The 22,332-nt window shown below is 47.2% G+C and overlaps 1 protein-coding gene across 13 annotated transcripts in view; it reads right to left on the bottom strand.

Annotated features, from left to right (window-relative positions):
• MTMR3 (myotubularin related protein 3) overlaps positions 1–22,332 on the bottom strand; it is a 101,061-nt gene that overhangs the window by 22,384 nt on the left and 56,345 nt on the right. For all 13 annotated transcript variants that reach the window (XM_075917016.1, XM_075917017.1, XM_075917015.1 and 10 more), the window contains 10 exons: positions 21,019–21,185; positions 18,437–18,533; positions 15,925–16,038; positions 9,684–9,889; positions 9,361–9,492; positions 8,412–8,523; positions 7,307–7,502; positions 6,449–6,634; positions 4,796–4,966; positions 2,680–2,825 (listed from right to left, as the gene is read on the bottom strand). In XM_075917016.1, the coding sequence (XP_075773131.1) occupies positions 2,680–2,825; positions 4,796–4,966; positions 6,449–6,634; positions 7,307–7,502; positions 8,412–8,523; positions 9,361–9,492; positions 9,684–9,889; positions 15,925–16,038; positions 18,437–18,533; positions 21,019–21,185 (1,527 nt within the window). The remainder of the gene's footprint in view (positions 1–2,679; positions 2,826–4,795; positions 4,967–6,448; positions 6,635–7,306; positions 7,503–8,411; positions 8,524–9,360; positions 9,493–9,683; positions 9,890–15,924; positions 16,039–18,436; positions 18,534–21,018; positions 21,186–22,332) is intronic.

Here is a 22,332-nt window from a genome sequence, read left to right as displayed (position 1 = left end):
TAGAATCATAGCAAACCAGAACTGAAAGGGACCTCAAGAGGTCGTCTAGTCCAGTCCCCTGCACTCATGGTAAGACCAAGCCTCATTTGGACCATCCCTGGTAGATGTCTACAGAATCCTAGAATACTAGAACAGGAAGAGACTTCAAGAGGTCATCAAGTCCCACCCCTTTCCTCATGGCAGGACCTAGCCCCATGTAGACCAGCCCTGATAGGTGTCTATCTAACCTGCTCTTAAATATCTCCAGCGATGGCGATTCCACAACCTCTCAGCAATTTATTCCAGTATTTAACCACCCTGACAGGTAGAAACTTTTTTCTAATGTCCAACCTCAACCTCCCTTGCTGCAGAGTTTCATCCCCTTGCTTCTTCTCCTATCTTCAGAGGCCAAGATTTAAATAATCGCGGCTTCATTTAAATTTAAATGGCTGCCGAGCTGAGCCGACAAACAGCTGATCAGCTGTTTGTCGGCTCAGCCTGCTAGTCTGGACGCTCCCACGCCAACATGGAAGCCCCCTTTATCGACGTCCCCAGTAAACCTCATCCTACGAGGCATAACGGGGAGGTTGATAAAGGGCTTTCAGGTTGGCGCGGGAGCATCCAGACTAGCGCGCTGATCAGCTGTTTGTCGGCTCAGCGCGGCAGCCATTTAAATTTAAATGAAGCCGCGATTATTTAAATCGCGGCTTCATTTCCCTTTGCCGATCAGCCTAATCTACATGGCTCCATTGATGGAGCCATGTAGTTTAAACACATCCTGTGTGTGAAACTGATTATTCCTTCCTAAGTGGAGCACTTGGCATTTGTCCTTATTAAACTTCATCCTATTGACTTCAGACCATTTCTCCAGTTTGTCCAGATCAGTTTGAATTCTGACCCAATCCTCCAAAGCAGTCGCAACCCCTCCCAGCTTGGTATCCTCTGCAAATTTAAATAAGTGTCCTCTCTATGCCAGTGTCTAAATTGTTGGTGAAGATACTGCACAGAACCGGTCCCAAAAATCACAACCAGCCACTAACTGCTGTGGAGTTCTGTAATGCACTACGGTACGGGCCATCCTTGCTGTAAGTCCAAGATACCCGGAAAAAAACTTGGACTTACAGCAAAACAACGTAAAGTGGGGAATTTTTTCCCCGCAGCTGACTTCCATTTGCGCAAAAATTGGAGGGGGGGGGAGCGTGTCACATGACTTAAGAGCAGGGAATGGGAGGACTTATAATGCATCCGTTTCTACAAGCGTCGATAACTTGTGTGGAACAGACGTACACTGGGGCAACTTATAACATGGATGCCCTGTTCTGTCTATTGGTGTAGACTGATGTGTGGTTCCTCTCTCGCCTTCCTCCATCAAGAAAATTACTTCAGATGTTCCCAGAAGCACCCCTCCACACCCAAGCTCCATTTTCTAACTAGAAGGCACCCAAAATCACCTCGCTAGAAAAGGCTTCTCCAAAAAGAAGAGAAGCGATAGTTGGAAGAACGCAATACGGGGAAAAAAGGAGCATGCACGAGGAACACGAGCCAGTCCTGAGCGGGCTGTATCCCACGGTATTCTGGTTTCTACAATACAGGCGGTACACCAAAGCAGACCTGGGTCTGTGATTGGGTTGCCACTGGGAATACTCAGTTTACTGAACAGACAGAATGGGTCCATCTATCCCAGTGTCCTGTCTGCTAACAGTAGCCAATGCCATTGATGGATCTAACCTCCATGAATCTATCGAGCTCTTTTTTCAACCCTGTTCAAGTCCTAGTCTTCACTACATCCTCTGGCAAGGAGTTCCACAGGTTGACTATGCGATGAGTGAAGAAAAACTTCCTTGTGTTTGTTTTAAACTTGCTGCCTATTCATTTCATTTGGTGACCCTAGTTCTTATATTATGGGAATAACTAAATAGCTTCTCCTTACTCGCTTTTTCCACCTCAGTCATGATTTTATAGACCTCTATCATACCCCCCTCTTCGTCTCCTTTTTTCTAAGCTGAAAAGTCAACGTCGTTTTAATCTCTCTTCCTATGGGGACCCGTTCCAAACCCCTAATAATGTTCGTTGCCCTTTTCTGAACCTTTTCCAATGCCAATATAGCTTTTTGGAGATGAGGTGACCACGTCTGTACGCAGTATTCAAGATGTGGGCGTACCATGGATTTATACAGAGGTAATAAGATGTTCTTTGTCTTATTCTCTATCCATTTTTGAATGATTTCTAACAGTCTGTTTGCTTTTTTGCCTGCCGCTTTACTGAGTGGATTTTTTCGGGAAAAATCCACAACGACTCCAAGATCTCTCTCTTGAGTAGTTATAGCCAAATTAGTCCCCGTCTTATTGTATGTGTAGCTGGGATGTTGTTTTCCAATGTGCATTACTTCGCATTTATCAACATTAAATTGCATTTGCCGTTTGGTTGCCCAATCACTTAGTTCGGAGAGATCTTTTCGAAGCTCTTCACCACCCTTTTTACTGCTGTAATGTGTTTGCTGCACAACAATCCAGGAAGCTGAAAACTTTCAAAATTGACATGACCGCACCGGGGTTTTTGTTAGTCATCTAAACAGTCCCACCATGAAAAGCGGGAGAAAGCATTTTCCTCCCACACCAAACGCTGTTCCTCTGTCTAAATCCTTCAACGTTCTCCATTGAGCTGACTTTACGGGAGGGGATATCTGGGCGCTCGGCTCACCTGCCCAGAGACTGATCTTCAGGATTGGAGCCTGGAACAGGATAAGGGGCACAGGTGTCGTCGGCAGGAGTGGAGGGGGAAGAACATGGCAGGTAAACAGCACTCCAGAGCATTAAATTACGCACGTGACATACTGGATACAGCACCTAAAAAGAGAAAAACGTGGCACATTCATGCGTCGGAACATTCACCGACTGCGGCTTTCGTTTTACAGCTCAGCGGCTTTCGTTGTACAGCTCAGATTTGCTGTTGTGAGGTGTGACGAGGCGTCGGGTATCCTCCGACCCTGCCCCCCATCTGCAGCAAAATGAGATTCCAGCAGCCAGTAGAAGAGAGCGGATTTATTGCTTCTGAGAGGTACAGCACAGCCCGGGTTCTATGTAGGCATCGAAGTGAGGGGGCAGGCAGCCTCAGACACCTTGGGGTATGGGTCCACCGGCCCCTGAACGCCCCCCCGTACTCAGCTTAGTTTCTTCTCTTCATGTTTTCCGAGCCAAGACTGCCCCTTCTCCAAACCACACCCTTTCTTTCTTCAGACCCCTTTCCTGCTCAGGTGAGAACCAGTTGGGCCGTGACATGAGAACCCTCAGAGCGACCCCCCGCTGGGCAGTGCTTACAGACACAGGCCAGTAGGGGTCACCCACAGCCCACGCATAGCGCCCAACAAATGCCCAGCCAGAGTGTACCGCATGCCCACTACGTCACATGAGGTTCTACCGGATCCCGGATAAACCTGAATCTAAGCAGCAGCAAGGGCAGTTTTAATATTTTTTTCGACGCTATCAAGTCGTTACGTTTTCCTTTACGTATAGGGATTTGGGGAGAGGAAGGGTTTGGAGAACTTGGAAAGAACTTTAGCAACATTTTAAGAGTTTGTTACGGGTGCTTATAGCATGTCACAATAGAATGCGAAACATTCTACCAAACACACCTAAAGATGACAGTCCCTCCCCCTATCCCTCATTGAATACTAGGACTGGAAGGGACCTCGAGAAGTCAACGAGTCCAGTCCCCTGCCCTCATGGCAGGACCCAGTACTGTCTAGACCATCCCTGATAGATATCAATCTAACCTGCTCTTAAATATCTCCAGTGATGGAGATTCCACAACCTCCTTGGGCAATTTATTCCAGTTTTTCAACACCCTGACTGGTAGGAACTTTTTCCTAATGTCCAACCTCAACCTCCCTTGCTGCAGTTTAAGCCCATTGCTTCTTGTTCTATCCTCAGAGGCCAGGAAGAATAAGTTTTCTCCCTCCTCCTTGTGACACACTTTCAGATACCTGAAAACCACTATCACGTCCCTTCTCTCAATCTTCTCTTTTCCAAACTAAACAAGCCCAGTTCTTTCAGTCTTCCTTCATAGCTCACGTTCTCTAGACCTTTCATCATTCTCGTTGCTCTTCTCTGAACCTTCTCCAATTTCTCCACATCTTTCTTCAAATGTGGCACCCAGAACTGGACACAAGACTCCAACTGAGGCTACTAAGTATAGAATAGAGTGGAAGAATGACTTCTCCTGTGTTGCTCACAACACACCTGTTAATGCATCCTAGAATCATGAGAGTTTATTACTAAACTGAGAACGTGTAAGTGATTACATTTGTTACGTTCAATGACTGCTGTAATGTTTTCCGGGATGCCAGGTTTATTGGACAAACTCTCTGCGAGTGAAGGTATTTTGACACAACTCTCAAACTTCCGAGATCTCTTGCTGGTAACCGTAGCTTGTCAAGCACACAAAATATTTGATTCCTGGGAACACAGCATTTATCTGACACCGAGGCACTCTCTGGGGCTGCCTTTGGTACGCTGACAACAAGAAGATGTCGGAGAGAAGGTGCCGGCGGTATGGGAGCGCATGGCGTGGCAAAGGGTAAGCGAAGGCTATTCAAACATAAACCCTTACGAGGGCACACCAATGGGAACGTTGAGCCGTACGCAGAACATACAATCACGGTTACCTCTAGGCGGCACATTCACGGAGCAGGCAAAGGCAAATTAACAACCCCAAGAATGCTTCCGTGAGCGGGATGTTTTTGGACCGTCACATTCCCCCTCCTGCCCCAGCTGTAACTGAGACTCTCCCCCGGCAACGGGGAATGCAGGACACCTACCGTTTCCGATTGGGAGGAGTACAGCAGGTTTTTGAAGGCTTTGTTTGCTGCCCGCAGCAGAGACCAGACGGAACAGGTCCTTTCCTGAGTGTGCTTTTCTCCTCTCTCCTTCGCGTTGTTGCACAGGAATGTACCAAAGAGGCAAGAATAGGTGTGTTGCACTAATTTGACCTATCCAGAACAACACAGACAGAGTCAGATGACGGCACGTAGGGTGCTTACAAGGGATACACATTTCATGCGTAAGAGGCAGTAAACGTGAGGTTGTATTGGCTTGTGTGCTATTTTTGCACCCCTTCTCAGAAAGAACGGGACTACATCATGCTCAAAGTTAAGCACATGCTTAACTGCCTTGCTGGATCAAGGCCGTCTGTGCTAACAAGCCGAGGAGACAGAATTACTGAGGGGTCTGGGGGAAGTACGAAAGAAACTTTCTCCCTGAGGTTGCCGGTTCAAATCCACCCAAGTCATTAGTGACTGACAAATACGGTGTGAAAACTTAAAAAACAACAAAGGGTACGGCTAGACTACACGCTGCTTTCGAGAGAGATCGTCTAGACAGACATAACACTTTCAAAAAAGCGATCCGCTTTTTCAAAAGAGAGCGCCGAGGCAATCCGGACCTTTTTTCGAAAAAGTCCCCTTTTCATTCAAGAATGCCTTTTTTCGAAAGAGCTCTTTCGAAAAAAGGCCTTTTTCCTCGCAAAATGAGGTTTGCCGCTGTCGAAAAACCCGCCGCGTTCTTTTGATTTAATTTCGAAAGAACGCGATGGCAGTCCAGACGCAGGTGACTTTTTTTCGAAAAAAGGCCCCTTTTTTTTTTGGAAAAACCCCCGTAGTCTAGACATAGGTGAATACAGGAAAACCCTTTGTTAAGACAGCCCGAGTTGTGACCATTTTTGTAAGTGGAGAAGGGGCCGAAATCCCCCGACTTATGTCCTCAGACGGCGTGTACAATAGTGCACGGCGCTTATCGTAAATGGAGGTTCAAGTTATGACACCCCCGGCTTGTGACGCTTGACGCCCCAGGAACCGATCACGTCGCAAGTTGGGGGCCACCTTTCGTTAAAGACTAACAAAACAGGTAGCTGGCGTCGTGAGCTTTCGTGGACACAGCAGCTTGGTGGCCTTGAGAGGTGATGTCAGGCCTCGTAGCCAAACTTTTCAGAAGACGGTTCTCAGTATCTGAAAAGCTTTCTGAGCAGGCTTAGCAGAGAAGGAGAATGGGAACTCAACTCTTCTTGTTCTTAGAGACAGTCCCTGCAGGTCAGGATGAAACAGCGTAGCAGGAAAACGTCGGGGAAGTCAGCACTCTCGTTACCTTGTGCTGTCCCTGTTCTGCAGACATTTGAATCCAGGACACGATTGCTTTCATAATTTAAAGTTTTACTGGGGTCGGCAGCCCCTGGTGGCCACCAAGGGTACCCCAAAGAGTTTGTGGGCTCCTGACTGACTCAGCCTCCCACATCCTAAAAAGTGGGGCGAAAGCACACCCCCCTCTTGCATCCAAATTCCCTCCTACACCAAATTCCCTCCGCGACGGGAGGTAGGTGGGACAACAGAGCTCCCCCCGCTCAGGGCTGGTTGGGGCATTAGTTCGGTCTACTGGTTTAGAAGCGTTTGGTAAAACAAATCGCTCAAAGCCCAACTCACAAGGAATGCTTCATTAAACTCGAAAGAGCAAGGGAACTGCCTCTGGAGCTGATGGACACAGTCCAGCCACTGTAAAAATACTGGGCAGCGCTCATTGAGGTCTTCCGAAGTCTCCCCGTGGCCGCAGCGATCTGCAAACTTGTGGCCAAAATCCAGCCATTCCATCTCCACTAGAACCTGGAAACCCTGCAGGACAGAAAGTGCACGTGAACCTTGCTAGCGTTTTGGTCAAAAGTGCCCATTCTCCAGGGCGTGGGCTTAATATAGAGGTTGGACCTCCCTAGTCCGGAATAAGGGATTTTTCTGGACCAGGGAGGTCATTTCAGCTTCCTGGCTCCCCCCGCAGCCAAGCTGAGCTGCGTGCTAGCTCACAGCCCCTCCCCACGCTGCCTAAGTCGGGCGCCAGCTCACGGCCTCTCCCCAGCCCAGCTGAGCAGGGCACCGCCTCCCTGCGCCCGACCCCCACAGCCCAGCTGAGCCATGCGCAGGCTCCTGGACCCCCCACTTCCCTGCAGCGCACCAAGACTCTCTGATCCTGGAATACCCATGGTCATGCTGGACCACGGAGGTTGCCAGACCAGAGAATCACGGATTATAGAGGTGCAACCTGCACTTGATTTCTTTTCAGAACTACTCACGTTTTCTTGCAACCTGCTTTTCTTCTATTTCATCCCCATCATCAACCCACCACATCACTCAATCGCATCCATCAGAGGCAGCAAAACTGGCGATCCCATTCATACATTTTCAGACCCAAAACAAAACCCCGAGTTCAATCATTCTTCGTCTTGCCTATTCACTTGCAAAGAAACCCAAACTCAACCGCCCTCCCCGTGTATCTACCGAGGATTTACAAACCTCTATGGTCCTGTAATATGGATCTAGCAGCAGTTTGGAAAGCGCCACTATCTGTGGGGTTCGATCCCAGCCATCCGAGCAGTGCACCAGGACCGGTCGCTGGTCTCTGTCTACCGCATGCACGACCAACAGGGCAGACTTCAGAAGCACAGACAAGTGCTGCAGCCATTTGGTGCTTTCCAGCGCGGACAGCCAACTGCAGAAAAACCGAGGGAGGAGAGTTGGTCGTTTTTATGGTTTCCACCAGAGCACGTTGCATTTAAAAAAGCCAGAGTTATCAAAATTCAGCTTCTGTCTAGTACTAAGCAATGAGAGTTTTCCTTGCTTGTATTTTCCTCGTACGTTCTCGTGTTACCGGTCTCACAAGTTTACAATCGACACAGACGGTCTGTTGAGTGTATGGGTTACTTCTACACCTGCCCTCTAGTTCGAACAAGGGATGCAAATGTAGGTGACCGAAATTGCTCATGAAGCAGGGATTTAAATATCCTGCGTTTCATTAGCATGATCTTGCTGGCACGTTACTCCGCTGAACAGCTGTTTCGAAAGTGAAAGTGCGCGCCGGGACGCGTTAGTTCGAACCAAACCCCTTGGTTCCAACTTATATTACTCCTCCTTTTTTGAGTAACATTTTTTTAGGAGTAACGTTCGTTCGAACCAAGGGGTTTGGTTTGAACTAACGTGTCCCAACGCGCACTTTCACTTTTGAAACATCATTGGGGGCTAGATGGAACTGAGGATGGGCAAGGATACCCATTATACCAGGCCTTTGAGGCATCACTGAGAAATCACCGAGCTGTTCTCGTATAGACACTGCAAAAGGAAATACTTCCTGCGCCGATACGTTGTGTCGAGCACACACCTAACATGGGATGAACATGAGCAAGCCCCGACTGCAATACACACTAAAAAAGCAAAAGATCTAATTTTGATCCCAGTCTCCCTTCCGGAGGAAGAGAAAAATATAACTGGCGCATGTTTCCAAAGAGGCGGCTATGGCAGTAGGAACACCTGCCCCATTCAGTTCAGAAAACAGCAGTAGCAGAGGATTCAGATGCAACAATAACACTGAAGAAAGAAACAAACCCCCCAAACGCTCACTTACTTTCCTGGGTCTGGCATCTGCGTGCACAGCAAGCGTAGCGACTGAAAACTCTTCCGGATGGAATGGATGTTTGCCATGCCCATAAACACCACTTCGCAATTTGGATAATACTCTGTACAAATTGTAAAAAAACCCAGAGGGGGAATTAAAAACAGCATGAAGAGCAGGGGTGGGCAATAATTTTCGATGGGGAGCTACAACCAAGTTTTTGGAAGTGGTAGAGGAACACACTCTTCCGTGGTATTAATGGAGGAGGTGCGGGATTTGGGATGGAGTTTGGGTGGAGAAGGGAGCTGGGGGTAAGGGATTGGGGTACAGGAGGGTGAATGGAGTCTGGGAGGGAGTTGGGGTGAAGGAGGTGGTTGTGACCTAAGGTGCAGGGTTTTGGGATGTGACCTCGAGTGGGAGAGGATTGTGATCTGGGGCAGGAGATTGGGGTTCCAGATCCGGGAGGAGTTATGAGTGCATCTGGAGTAGAGGGGCAGGAGTGTGGGGCAGAAGGTTGGGGAAGAGAGAGGCTGAGGTGCCAGAGGCAGGATCTTGCCAGGAGACTTACCAGCCTGCCCGCAGAGCTAACGGCGTGCAGAACTTAAAATGTTTCTGCTTGCTGGGCCATGTGCTTGAGTGAGTGAGCAGGTGAGTTGTGCTTCGTGGCTGCCTGTTATTCAAATAGGCAGCTCCCATTGGCCAGTGTCTGTCCAGAAACTGGCCAATGGGATTGTGCTGGGGGCGGGAACAGCGTCTGAATCTTCCCCCCTCCTCTCTGGACTTAGAGAAAGCGCCCTGCAGCCATGTTTCTGAGCAGCGTGCGGGGGCTGTACTTTGCCTAGGCCTACTCTAAAGGTTTACAACACTACATGGGGGGGAAAAACCTCCCTGTAAACAGGCCCCCATGACATACGCAACGCCTTTTCATATATGCATGGACTGGAGAGCAGACACGACTTACCAGGACACTCACAGCCTCCCCCTTTGGCCCGGTTGGCCACCGCCGCGGCGTAAGAACGTGCATCCAAGATCAAAAGCTTTTGCGGTTGGATGGTCAAACTTTCCATTCCCGAAGCGTTCGAAATTGAGGAATCTGTGTAAAGAAAAAGCAATTAAACACACCCTTTGGAACCTGGCCACCTCGGCCAGTCAGACAGGGGCCACCATGTGCATGCATTGTGAGAAATCACACAATCTGTGAACACACTGCCGCCCCACACGTGTCTTCTATCCACGCAGGAAATCGCACTCACAGCTAGAGATTTAGCCATTTCCGGAGCTCACCAAAGTCCACGTTGGAGAGATCCCCGCCATTGGAGGAGTCTCTGGAACAGGTTCCGTTCATTAGTTTGCTGCTTTTGGACCTGGAGTCTGAGGCACATGCTTTGGCCACGGACTGGACGAGATGTTCGTCGTCTGCATTTCTCCAGCCCCACCAGCTGACCTCCGGCTGTCCACAACGGGAAATTACGGCTCCATTACTCCAGTGCCTACACGGGAAAGAGTAAGCGCAGGTAACTAGAACCGTTACCTTAGTGCCAGGCGTTATCAGCAGAAACTAAGCCACACAGGACCGTAGCAACTTGAGGGGAGTACTATGCCTCTGAGGAGAAGAACGTGTGGGTCACGGCAGGCCTGCTGTATGAATAGGCCAATGCACGACTTGAAGACGTATTTCTGTGCATTGGCCATATCCGCTTGTGAGCCCCGATTGTGCCCCGGGTGGTGTTACATATTTTGCAAATCACTTGAGTTCTTTGCTGAATTGGTTCTGTACTGCAACTATTGTACGGCACCGGTGCACGGAAAATAACTGATTCCCGCCTCTCCACAAGGGATGTGAACTAACTGTAGCTTGGCTCCTTCCGGGGGTTGTTATATGTCCTTTGTCTGAAAGCACTAACTAAGGTTATGGCTACATTACAGTAAAACACCCAGTGGTTGGCCCATGTCAGCTGACTCGCGCGCCTGGGTCAAGTGACGCAGGGTAGCTGAAGTGTTTCATTCCCTCCATGTTCCTGTCAGTGAAGAGAAACACTTCTGAGTAATTACAGGCCATCCTTGCGATAAGTCCCAGATACGTTCCAAAAAACGTAGACTTACAGCGACACAATTTCACGCGGGAAATTATTTTCCAATGGCTGATTTCCATTTGCTCAAATTGAGCTCCCCCCCCCTCGCAAATTAAGAGCAGGAAATGGGAGGACTTAAAACACATCAGTTCCTACAAGCATCAACGACTTTAGTGTGGATCGGATGTACACCAGGGTGACCTACGGCATGGACGCTCTAAGGGTACGTCTAGACTACCGCGTTTTGTCGACAGAAGTTTTGTCGACAGATACTGTCGACAAAACTTCCGTCGACAAAGAGCGTCCAGACACATTGAGTTCTGTTGACAAAGCAAGCTGCTTTGTCGACAGAACTCCATAGTCTGGACGCAACATTACAGGCAATAACACCTTCTGTCGACAGAAGGTGTTATGCCTCGTAAAATGAGGTATACCAGCGTCGACAAAACTGCTGAGTTCTGTCGACGTTATGTCGACAGAACTCAGCGGTAGTGTAGATGCTGATATAGTTTTGTCGACAAAAGTCCACTTTTGTCGACAAAACTAGGGAGTCTAGACACACCCGAAGAGAAACCAGACTGGAGACTTTAAAAGCACAAAGGGAATTTTTCACGTTACATTCTTCCCAGCCGTCTCCCCCAGAACAATTCCACTTTCAAGAGTCTAGCTAGAGACATAAAGGGTAACAAGAAGACATTCTATAAATACGTTAGAGGCAAGAGGAAGACCAAGGAGAGGGTAGGCCCATTGCTTGGTGAAGAGGGAGAAACAACAACAACAGGAAACTTGAAAATTGCAGAACTGCTTAATGACTTCTTTGTTTTGGTCTTCACCAAAAAGTTTGATGAAGGAATGCCTAACATAGTGCATGCTAGTGGGAAGGGGATAGGTTTACAAGAGAAAATAAAAAAAGAACAAGTTAAAAATTACTTAGAAAAGTTAGATGGCTGCAAGTCACCGTGGCCTGATGAAATGCATCCTAGAATACTCAAGGAGCTGATAGAGAAAGTATCTGACGCTTTAGTAGTCATCTTTGAAAAATTCTGGAAGTCGGGAGAGTTTTCAAAAGACTGGAAAAGGGGAAATCTACTGCCCATCTATAAATAGGGAAAGAAGAACAACCCAGGAAACTTCAGACCAGTCAGTTTAACTTCTGTGCCAGGAAAGATAAAGGAACAGGTACTTAAAGAATTCATCTGCAAGCATGTGGAAGAAACTAAGGTGATAGGTAAAAGCCAGCATGGATTTGTAAAGAACAAATCATGAAATACAAATCTGACAGCTTTCTTTGATATGATAATGAGTCTTGTGGATAAAGGAGAAGTGGTGGATGTAGTATACCTAGACTTTAGTAAGGCATTTGATACGGTCTAGCATGACCTCCTCAATAAACTAGGCAAATACAACTTAGATAGGGCTACTATAAGACGGGTGCATAACTGGCTGGGTATCCGTTCTCAGAGGGTAGCTATTAACGGTTCACAGTTATGCTGGAAAAGCATAACAAATCGGGATGCCCAGGGGTCTGTTTTGGGACTGGTTCTGTTCAATATCGTTATCCATGATTTAGATGATGGCATAGAGAGTATTAAGTTTGCAGATGTTACCAAGCTGGGAGGGGTTGCAACTGCTTTGGAGGATAGGGTCATAATTCAAACTGATCTGGACAAACTGAAGAAATGGTCTAAGAAGGTCAACAGAAAGAAGTTTAATAAGGACAAATGCAAAGTGCTCCACTTAGGAAGGAACAATCCGTTTCACACACACAGAATGGGAAGCGACGGTCTAGGAAGGAGTACGGCAGAAAGGGATCTAGGGGTCAGAGCGGACTACAAGCTAAATATGAGTCAGCAGTGTGACACTGTTGCAAAGAAAGCAAACATGATTCTGGGATTCGTTAACAGACGTATTTTGAGCAAGACACGAGAAGTCATTCTTCCGCTCTGCTCTGCGCCGATTAGGCCTCAATTGGAATACTGTGTCCAGTTCTGGGCACCGCACTTCAAGAAAGAGGTGGAGAAATTGGAGAGGGTCCAGAGAAGAGCAACAAAAACGATGAAAGGTCTAGAGAACATGAGCTATGAGGCAAAGCTGAAGGAATTCGACTTGTTTAGTTTGGAAAAGAGAAGACAGAGGGGACACGATAGTGGTTTTCGGGTATCTAAAAGGGTGTCACAGGGAGGAGAGAGGAAAATTGTTCCACTTGGCCTCTGCAGATAGGACAAGAAGCAATGGGCTTAAATTGCAGCAAGAGAGCTTTAGGTTGGACATTAGGAAAAACTTCCTAACTGTCTGGGTGGTTAAACACTGGAATAAATTGCCTCGGGAGGTTGTGGAGTCTCCATCCGTGGAGATATTGAAGAGTAGGTTGGACACACACCTGTCAGGGATGGTCTAGATGGGGCTTGGTCCTGCCATGAGGGCAAGGGACTAGACTCGACAACCTCTTGAGGTCCTTTCCAGTTCTAGTATTCTGTGATTCCTTTACGACAGATCCTACCATTCCTCTAAGAGACATCAAGTAGGTGGGATTCCCTTTGTAGCCTCTCAACTTTGATCACAATATAACAAGATGTGTTGGGACTCTCCCAAAACTTGGGAGCTTCTGGTACCAATCTGGCACCGACGCTGCAGAAACTAGATTTCCCTGAATGCAAGTGTTGTTTTGCACCTCAACGGATCACACGCTTCTTAGAATCATTGAACACTAGAACTGCAAGGGACCTCAAGAGGTCATCAAGTCCAGTCCCCTGCCTTCACGGCAGGACCAAGCACCATCTTAGATGTCTATCCAACCTTCTCTTCAATATCTCCAGGGATGGAGATTCTACAACTGACTACACCTTCTTCGGAAAGCCCAACAGAGGTAGCCATCAGACATCTTGCACAACCAGTGCCATGCAAATGGGCTGGCCTCTGTGTTGGCTCCCGTGAGAGCAGACGGTGGCGTTGTCTTGGCCACCGATTCCTGAACGAGGGCTGTCAACTGGTCAGGAGGCATTTGATCAACAAAATTATTTTGTTGCAAATAGCTGACTAGAGTCATAATTCACTGGGAAGGGTTGGTAACCAACCATTGCAAACGTTAGGCTCTCCTCCCACAGTGGTCCAAACGTCTCCAATCCCATTGTAGGGAGTGGGCCTCATTTAGGCAAGAGTTGACAGCATCCACCATGACTTGCACTGGGTAGAAGAAGAGCAATTCTTTCTTTCTACTTTTCGGTGGCCCACTCACAGAGAGGCACCACCCATGCTGGACGTAAAACAGGACAGCCTCAATCAAGGAGAGGGCTATTTGAGAGGATGAGGAGGAATGTACCATGTCAAGAAGCTTTTCATGGTTGTCCTTGACTACTACTTTTGGTATCTCTATAGCTTCTGCTGCTCTCTTGGGCTAGTCCTAGAAAAGACACAAGTCATTGGCCAAGGAGAGTTGGGGGCATGACAGCCTCTTCTGCGGTGGTGCAGATGGTGGTCTTCAGAGTTAACTTTTCCTCCGTGTCACCCTCCTATTCCTCTGTGATCTCTCCTGGAAGTGCCAAGGTTCTGGACACCATGTCCAATGGGATGTGTCTCATGGGTTCTCGGGTAAGGCTAAATACCAGAGAGGCACAGGGGTCATACACAGCCCAATGATCCCAGTATGGCCACTGAGGAGATGGTATACAACCCAGTCATGGTGCTCACAGTGGTCCGTACCAAGCTGGTGGCCATGGGGTCTTCCAAGGACAAGCTTGGAGAACATGGCAGGGCAGCGGAAGATGGCTCGGTGTTGAGGTCCTAGTACTGAGGCGACTCCAGTATGTCTGATACATGGAGGTCTTAAGTACCAGAATTTGGACGGTGCTACCAAGGTGGTTGGAAATCTTGCCCACATTAATTGCCCTGGTGCAGAATGGGATATCATCCAGGTTGCTGGTGGAACTACGTATCTCGGCAGCGTCTTCTTGGTGGAGAGCTGGTCTCTTTCTACGTCCTTGGGTGCTGTTGACTCTTTGCTCGTACACAAGAGGTCCTTAGGCCCGCACACTGCTCTTGCCGCTCCAGATTTTTGTGAGTCCTGCGACTCTCTTGATGCTGATGGTACCCAACATGCAGGAGATTAAGGCTGACACGGGGCTCGCTTTGGGGACATCCCATTCGTTTTTCAATGATGTACAAGAGGGGTCAGCGACATATTTCTTATACGTTGATGGCTGAGAGGAACACTCATGGCTCCCAGGTCTGGAGTCTGGGCAGGACTGCCTCCGTGGAGATGATCTTCGGTCTCCTCTCCCTGTCCTTGCAAGACCTGGGCAGGGTCTCGTGCAGGTTAGTGGCAGGTTAGTGGCAGGGACCGTATTTCTGTGGAAAGTGGCCTTCTCTGTGGTAGTGTATGCACGGGGAGTGCTTGTCTGCTACGGGGATCGCCTCTTTGCATGGGGAGGCACTTCTCGAAGCCTGGTGAACCAGGCATACCCCGTTGGTGGAAAAAGTCCTGATGAAAAAGGGGGAAAAATAAAGTCTTTTTGTTTTGGGTTTTGGGGGGGGAAGTAAAATAAGAAAAACCACAACTAAGACCGGGGAGATGGACTCATTACAGAAACATAAAAGAAGGGATCGGTTGCAAACAACCCACCAATAGCTCCATCTCTAGACAGGGCTGGCTGAAAAGGACCCGTGGGGGAGGAAGGTGAGCCTGCACACACCGGCTGCCCCATGCGCGAGGGGAGACCGTGCACGCCTGGGCATAACGGACGCTGCTTCCAAAGTTCTCGGATCCGCAGTACTGGGATTACTCAAGGAAGGGTTGAGTGCACAACACGGAGGTAATTATGGAATGTAAAGACCCACCAAACAAGGACTGTCCACGGATTTAGGAGACGGTAACAGAGCTAATCAATTTCCTCTCTGATTTGCCAAAATCAACTACTCAAGTTAGTAAGGACTCTGCCGAAAGCCCCTGGGAAGACCGGCGAGGGAAAAAACGTACAGTATTTACAAATCTGGCACGGATAGAGGAGAGACAAACAGCCTAAAAGCATCACTCAATGCAGTGGGCCATTGAGGCGCGTTATCACATGGGGGGGAGAACCAAAACCAAGCCAAGAAGCGCAATATGCTGAAGCCTGCGGTAAGAGTTTGGCCCCAACAAAAGCAGGCAAAGTGAGGGGGTTAGTAACGCACAGCTGGAAGCGTTACGGGGTAACAAGGAATCAAACGACAGCAAAGCTTTCCATGCGTGTGCGCACAACATTTCAGCCCCTCCGAAACCAGGGGGATCGTGCCATGCCACCCTGCTGGTATTTCCTACGATTTACACAATCTAGTAACTGTTCCTTGCCTTCGCTGTCGTTATTTGCACTCGTTTTGCGCCCTGCGCATGTTTCCTTACTAGCTGAAAGTCCCAGGTCCACGTCAGCTCAGGTGTGATCAGTTTGCTGACCACGGATGATCCGGATCGGGAGTCTCACCTATAAACCACAGCCGGGATACGCTTCCAGGACCGAAAGCTGGCCACGCTCTCCAGTTCCTTGTCGGTGATCCAGGCAGGAACGATGAGCTCCTGAGGGTAGCTGCCACAGAGCCTGCGTGGGAAAAGAAAGGGAAGGATTAAACGTGGCCGAGATATCTGCGGGAGCTACGCAGATCGTCTGTCAGATGAGCTTGGAGAGGTGCAAATTCTCCACTCATTGCAAAGGGGAATAAACTCTTGGACGTTTGTCGACAAAACCTTGTAGTCTAGACACACCCTGAGAGATGGATTTGAAAGTAGCATGGTCCTGCTATGAAGGCAGAGGACTGGACTCGACCTTTCAAGGTCCCTTCCAGTTCTAGGAGATAGACAATCTCCATAAATTTAATTTAATTGGTTAATGCAGTACAAAGGCAATTTCCCCTGTCTGGAGATCCACATCTCTGTGGATGACCTTCTTCCACCCTGAATTGACGAGCCTCATTTACATAAGCACCGTCTTTCTTTTGTTGTATATATATTCATCAGATGAACTGGAGCGGTGTTTACAGAGGCAGGGAGATATAGATATATACAGAGCTTTTTTTGTGACAGTACTGCCCGGTATGCGGTATTGGCACCTCCAGACGCAGTACTAGTGCTCAACTTTTCCCCTGGGCTGTGTCTAGCCTGCAGGGTTTTTTCGAAAAAATTAGCCTTTTTTCGAAAAAACTTCACCTGCGTCTAGACTGCAGCCGCGTTCTTTCGAAATTAAATCGAAAGAACGCGGCTTTTCTTTCGAAATTAAATCGAAAGAACGCGGCTTTTCTTTCGGCGGCGGCACGCCTCATTTCACGAGGAAGAATGCCTTTTTTCGAAAGCGCTCTTTCGAAAAAAGGCGTTCTTGAATGCAAACAGGGCTTTTTCGAAAGAGAGCATCCAGACGGCCTGGGTGCTCTCTTTCGAAAAAGCGGCTTGATTTTTCGAAAGTACTGCGTGCAGTCTAGACACTCTTTTTCGAAAGAGACTTTTTCGAAAGTATCTTTCGAAAAAGGCTTGCAGTCTAGACGTAGGCCTAGAATACCGGCACCTGTTTTTTTTTTTTTTTTACAAAAAAAGCACTGTGTATGTGTGTATACACACACACACATACACACAATAGTAGGGTATGAGCTTTCATGGGAAAAACTACTTCATCAGATGAATTGGAGTGGAGTTTACAGAAGCGGGGTGTGTGTGTGTTTGTAAATATGTGTGTGTGTGTGTATGTATACACACACACACACACACACACACACACCCTGCCTCTGTAAACTCCACTCCAATTCATCTGATGAAGTGGTTTTACCCACGAAAGTTCATGCCCTAGCAGAATGTTTCTCAACCTTTTTTTTATAAAGTACCCCCTTTAAAAAAAAAAATTCTAAATACCCCCAGTACCTCCAGTTTTTAGACACATACCAATTTTTTCCTACTATTGCAACACATTTGTTGAAACAACTTAATCGCAGCCGGGCAGGAGATGACATTTGTGGATGTAAACAGTACAAAAATAATAAAGTGCTGTAAAAACAAACAAAAATTTAGTTTTCTCCAAATTTCAGTTGTGCTGACGTTAGGAGAAGGTCATCCTAACGGTACTGGTACCACTGGTTGAGAAATACTGTCCTACTAGATCTGTTGGTCTCTAAGGATGCATCTATCCTGCACCCGTCAGTCAAAATAAGATACACAATTTGAGCGACGCAACTTGCGTATCTTATTTTGCTCTGATTTAGAAATAAACCGCTATTCCGAAAAGTCCCTTAACCCTCGTGGAACAAGGGTTACAGGGATGTCGGAATAGCGAGCTGGTTATTTAGAAACCTATTTTGAAATAATAGGCTGGTTTAAAAGACATGGAATAGCTATTTGGGATAAAACAGCACCGCAGTCTAGACGTACTCTAGGTGCCACAGGATTTCTCGTTTTTGGGAAACCCATGTAAGGCATTCTTTATCAATACATAAATCAGCAAAACAGGGCATACGCCAATTTTTCCCTTGTGCAGCTTATCCTTTAGGGTACGTCTAGACTACGTCTACACTACAGGCTTTTGTCAACAGAGGTTTTCTCGACAGATACTGTTGACAAAGCTTCTGTCGACAAAGAGCGTCTAGACTACATCCAGTTCTGTCGACAAAGCAAGCCGCTTTGTCGACATGAGAGTGTAGACGCAAAGGACAGGGTGGATGCTATAACGCCTTCTGTCGACAAAAGACGTTATTCCTCGTCGAATGAGGTTTACCGCCATCGACAAACTGCCGCGTTATGTCGACATTATGTCGACGGAACTTGGCAGTAGTGTAGACGCAGGTATAGTTTTGTTGACAAAAGTCCACTTTTGTCGACAAAACCCTGTAGTCTAGACACAGCCTTAGTGTAGAACGTCTCCGTTTTAAACAGTTTCAGTGGTCTGCCACATGAGGATTACTATTTTGACTGGAGACGTGGCTGCAAAGCACCAGTCTACCGCAATCCATACGACTTACTTGTATTTCTCGTTGATGTTGGATATCCTCCAGGCATTGTTCATATCAAATCCCATCCGTTCAACTTCATTTTTAAACCTCGATGTTACATGTTCCCCTGAGTATCAAAGGAAGACAGAGGAAAGAAATGAGAAACACAAGGAAAGGTTGAGACTTTCCAAAAAAGGTTGTGAAAGACACGACTGCACTCATATAAGAATCTGGAAAGAAATAGACACTGTGTAACAACAGGACAGCGGTACACATTTTTAATCCCCACTTTGAAAAATGCACATCAAGCAAGAATTCAACTGTTTGCATCATGGCACTCGGTAATCGACTTCTCTATGCAGTAAAGAGTAGCTAATGATTGTTGAACAGTCTCAAGCAATGTTCCCTCATTCTTTTCCATCCGTGTGCAGAATAATTTTTTACATGCCCCGGAGCATGTGTGAATGTGCATCACCAGCAGAAACTATGCGGCATTTGAATCTCCCCCGAATGGCTGCAGAAGCGCACAGCTTACGGGGAACACTAGTCTCGAATCTTGGTTCCTGTAGATTCATAGAGGAAACACCAACATTTTGAGTAGGTAGCAGACCAGATCAAACACATTCGGGAACACAAGTATAATTTCGATGAGTGTGCTCTAATGAAGTCCAAAATACACTCTACCACAGAGATGCAAGATCTAGCCATGTCTCTTTTCCAGAGCTCAGGTGTGTTTGGTATCCGTGAGAAACAAACTAAGCTCTGATCTACCTGAGACCCAGCTGGGAGGAACAGACGGTCTAACGGGCGCAGCATGGAGACTTCAGCTCAATTCCCCATTCCGCCATGACCTTGGGACCAACTCACTCAATCCTTCCTCCCTTCCTTCTAGCGCTAGTCTGAAGTTAAAATTCATTAACAATTGGCAGATGCTTAGCTATCACAGCATTGAGGGTCATACGTGGAGGGATGGGAGAAGAGGAACTCAGTCTTCTGCACTAAGACATCATCATTTTTGTCCGTCCATTTCAAGGAGGTAGCACAGACCCTGGTGTCTACTAGATGGTTCTCATCAAGTCCTGAATGGCCTCGTTAATGCGTAGGGCGATCTTTGAAGAAGAGAGCGAGTAGACTAGGGCAAGGAGACAATGTATGTCCATGACTCTCTCTAGAAGTATCTGGAGGGCATCTCTTGGCCAGGTCCTGGAAGAGGAGAAACTCATCCACCAGAGATGGAGGAGGAGATGGTCCTTGGAGATCACTTCTTTCTCAGCAGCGCCCTTGTGTTTTCCACAATTTCTTCCAGAGGCTGCAAAGCTCTAGAACCTGCAGCTGAAAGGACGTGCCTCAACAGTTCCCAGGTGGGGCTAAACGATGCAGCCCAAGGGTCCCAGAATTGCTATTAGGGTGGTGGCACAGAGAATAGGTTGGTGGCGGTACTCAAAGATGGCTGTTCCAAAATGGTGGTGGAGGAGTCAGCTGACGGTATGTTCAAGGTCGCCGTTGATAGGTTCTGGTGGTACTGAGAATACCCTAGTAGGGATGTAAAATTCTGTTTCATTAGTTAACCGGTTAACTGTTATGTTTAACCGCTTAACTGATTAAATGGGGGCGGGCGGGGAGAGGACATTGCTACGGAAGTTCTTGGATCTACAGCACAGGGACACAAGCACATGTAGGCTATGTCTACACTGCAACGCTATTTCGGGATACTGGAGTATCGCGAAACAGCTATCCCGCGTTTTCACAGCAAGTCCGTTATTGCGGGCTCGGCATTCCAACGTCCCTGCAAACCTCATCCTACAAGGAGTAACGGATGGTTTGGAAGAGCGGGTTATTTTGAAATTTGGCCAAATGACAAAATAAGCTATTTCCAAATAGCACTGAAATAAGATACACAATTTGCGTAGCTTGAATTGTGTATCTTACTTCGAGTTACAGTGCAGCGTAAATGCATCCGTAGGGTCAAGCACCCATAGGGACGCTACTCGAAGAACCACCACTGTTCCCACTCAGGATATTCAGGAAGAAAGCGAGGTTTTGCTTCTGTTATTTAGCCATTTCTCTATTTTAACCTGTGGGGGAGTGCGGCATTTGTGAAAACAAAGTGTTCAGAGTGCTGACGGAGTTACGCAGGTTTTCTCCATATTCAATTTGACTGGTGATAACCTGGACCTCGATTGAACAAAAACCGCCATTCACATTTAACGGTGTATAATTTGGCAAGTTTTTAGCGGGCACCAATGCGAACCAGAATCAAACTCAGAATCGGAACCTGAGCTGGGATTCAAACCAAGCTTTCAAGGGGCAAAAGGATTCTTCACAACTCTCCTACATCACAAACAGCGGCCCTGGTTGGTTAACTCATACACAGGCGCCCACCCCACCGAGTCATGTTATGAAAGCACAAAATTGATGCAGTAGGTTAGTTAGACAATACGTGTGAAATTGTTTTAAACAGGGTATTCAGGTCAAAGGTAACGTGAGTACAGAATGTACGCTGTGTCAAACTTTTTTGCAAGCTCACAAATTCCTTGCATTCCAGGAATCATGAGATGAAGGGACAGCACAGGGGAAAAAAAATCTCTCGGGATATACAGCGTGTTGCATACCTGGCCGGCACAAAACACCGTGCTGTTCTTTCTCGCTGGCATACACCTCCATACACCACGCGTGGTATGCAAAGGAGAAAAGGTCCTCTATCTTCGAAGGAGGGCGAATGGCATTGTTCAGCCGCTTAAGCCACTCTTGACACTGCTCAAAGGTCGAAAACTGACACCTGGCCCGGCACCAAAACACACGTTTATTAATTTTCACCCACAGACATCAGATCAAACATGTGATGAATGATTATTAACTTCCGCGCAAACCGGAGGGGTGAATAAACAGTCCTTTCTATTTCAGGGTGCGTCTAGACTACAGGATTTTGTCGACAAAAGTGGACTATACCTGCGTCCACACTGCCTTTGAGTTCTGTCGACATAATGTCGACAAAACTCAGCAGTTTTGTCGACGTATGTAAACGTCATTCTACAACGAATAACGCCTTTTATCGACAGAGTTCTGTCGATAGAAGGCATTATTGCATCTACACTGTCCTTTGCGTCCACACTGTTATGTCGACAAAGCGGCTTGCTTTGTCGACAGAACTGGCTGTAGTCTAGACGCTCTTTGTCGACAGCATGGGTACATCTAGACTACAGGCTTTTGTCGACAGAAGTTTTGTCGACAGATACTGTCGACAAATCTTCTGTCGACAAACAGCATCTAGACTACAGCCAGTTCTGTCGACAAAGCAGTGTAGATGCAAAGGAGGGTATAGATGCAATAACGCCTTCTGTCAACAGAACTTTGTCGACAAAAGGCGTTATTCCTCATAGGAAGAGGTTTACCGCCATTGACAAAATTGTTGAGTTCTGTTGACATTATGGCGACAGAACTCAGCGGCAGTGTAGACACAGGTATAGTTGTGTCGACAAAAGTCCACTTTTGTCGACAAAACCCTGTAGTCTAGACACACCCTATCTGTCGACAAAACCCTGTAGTCTAGACATACCCTCAGATTCTGTTGTGTAAACTTAACTGGACAGTACAAATAATTACTCAGCTATTAATGTAATTCTCCTAAGGAAGTCCCCTTCCCCCCAAAAAACCTATTTCTTTTGCACGTGCCTATGCTCTCAGAACGTAAGGAACAATACCGAGGGAGAAAAATCACCCTCGTTGTAAAGACAGGTTTTTAAAAGAAAAACCTATGATCCTTGCTAGCATCATACGGCAAGACGGAGCCAACATGAAGTCAAACTAAACGTATGTATAAAGAACATAATTTCGGAATTATTATCCTAGTTGCTCAGACCCTAGTTCATTAAGGTACTTATGCAAATGTCTAAACTCAAGAGCGGTCCCATGCCCAGAATGTGTTA

Source organism: Pelodiscus sinensis, unplaced genomic scaffold (genome assembly GCF_049634645.1).
Source record: "Pelodiscus sinensis isolate JC-2024 unplaced genomic scaffold, ASM4963464v1 ctg67, whole genome shotgun sequence".
Lineage (NCBI taxonomy): Eukaryota > Metazoa > Chordata > Testudines > Trionychidae > Pelodiscus > Pelodiscus sinensis.
This window is presented reverse-complemented; position numbering and strand designations above follow the sequence as displayed.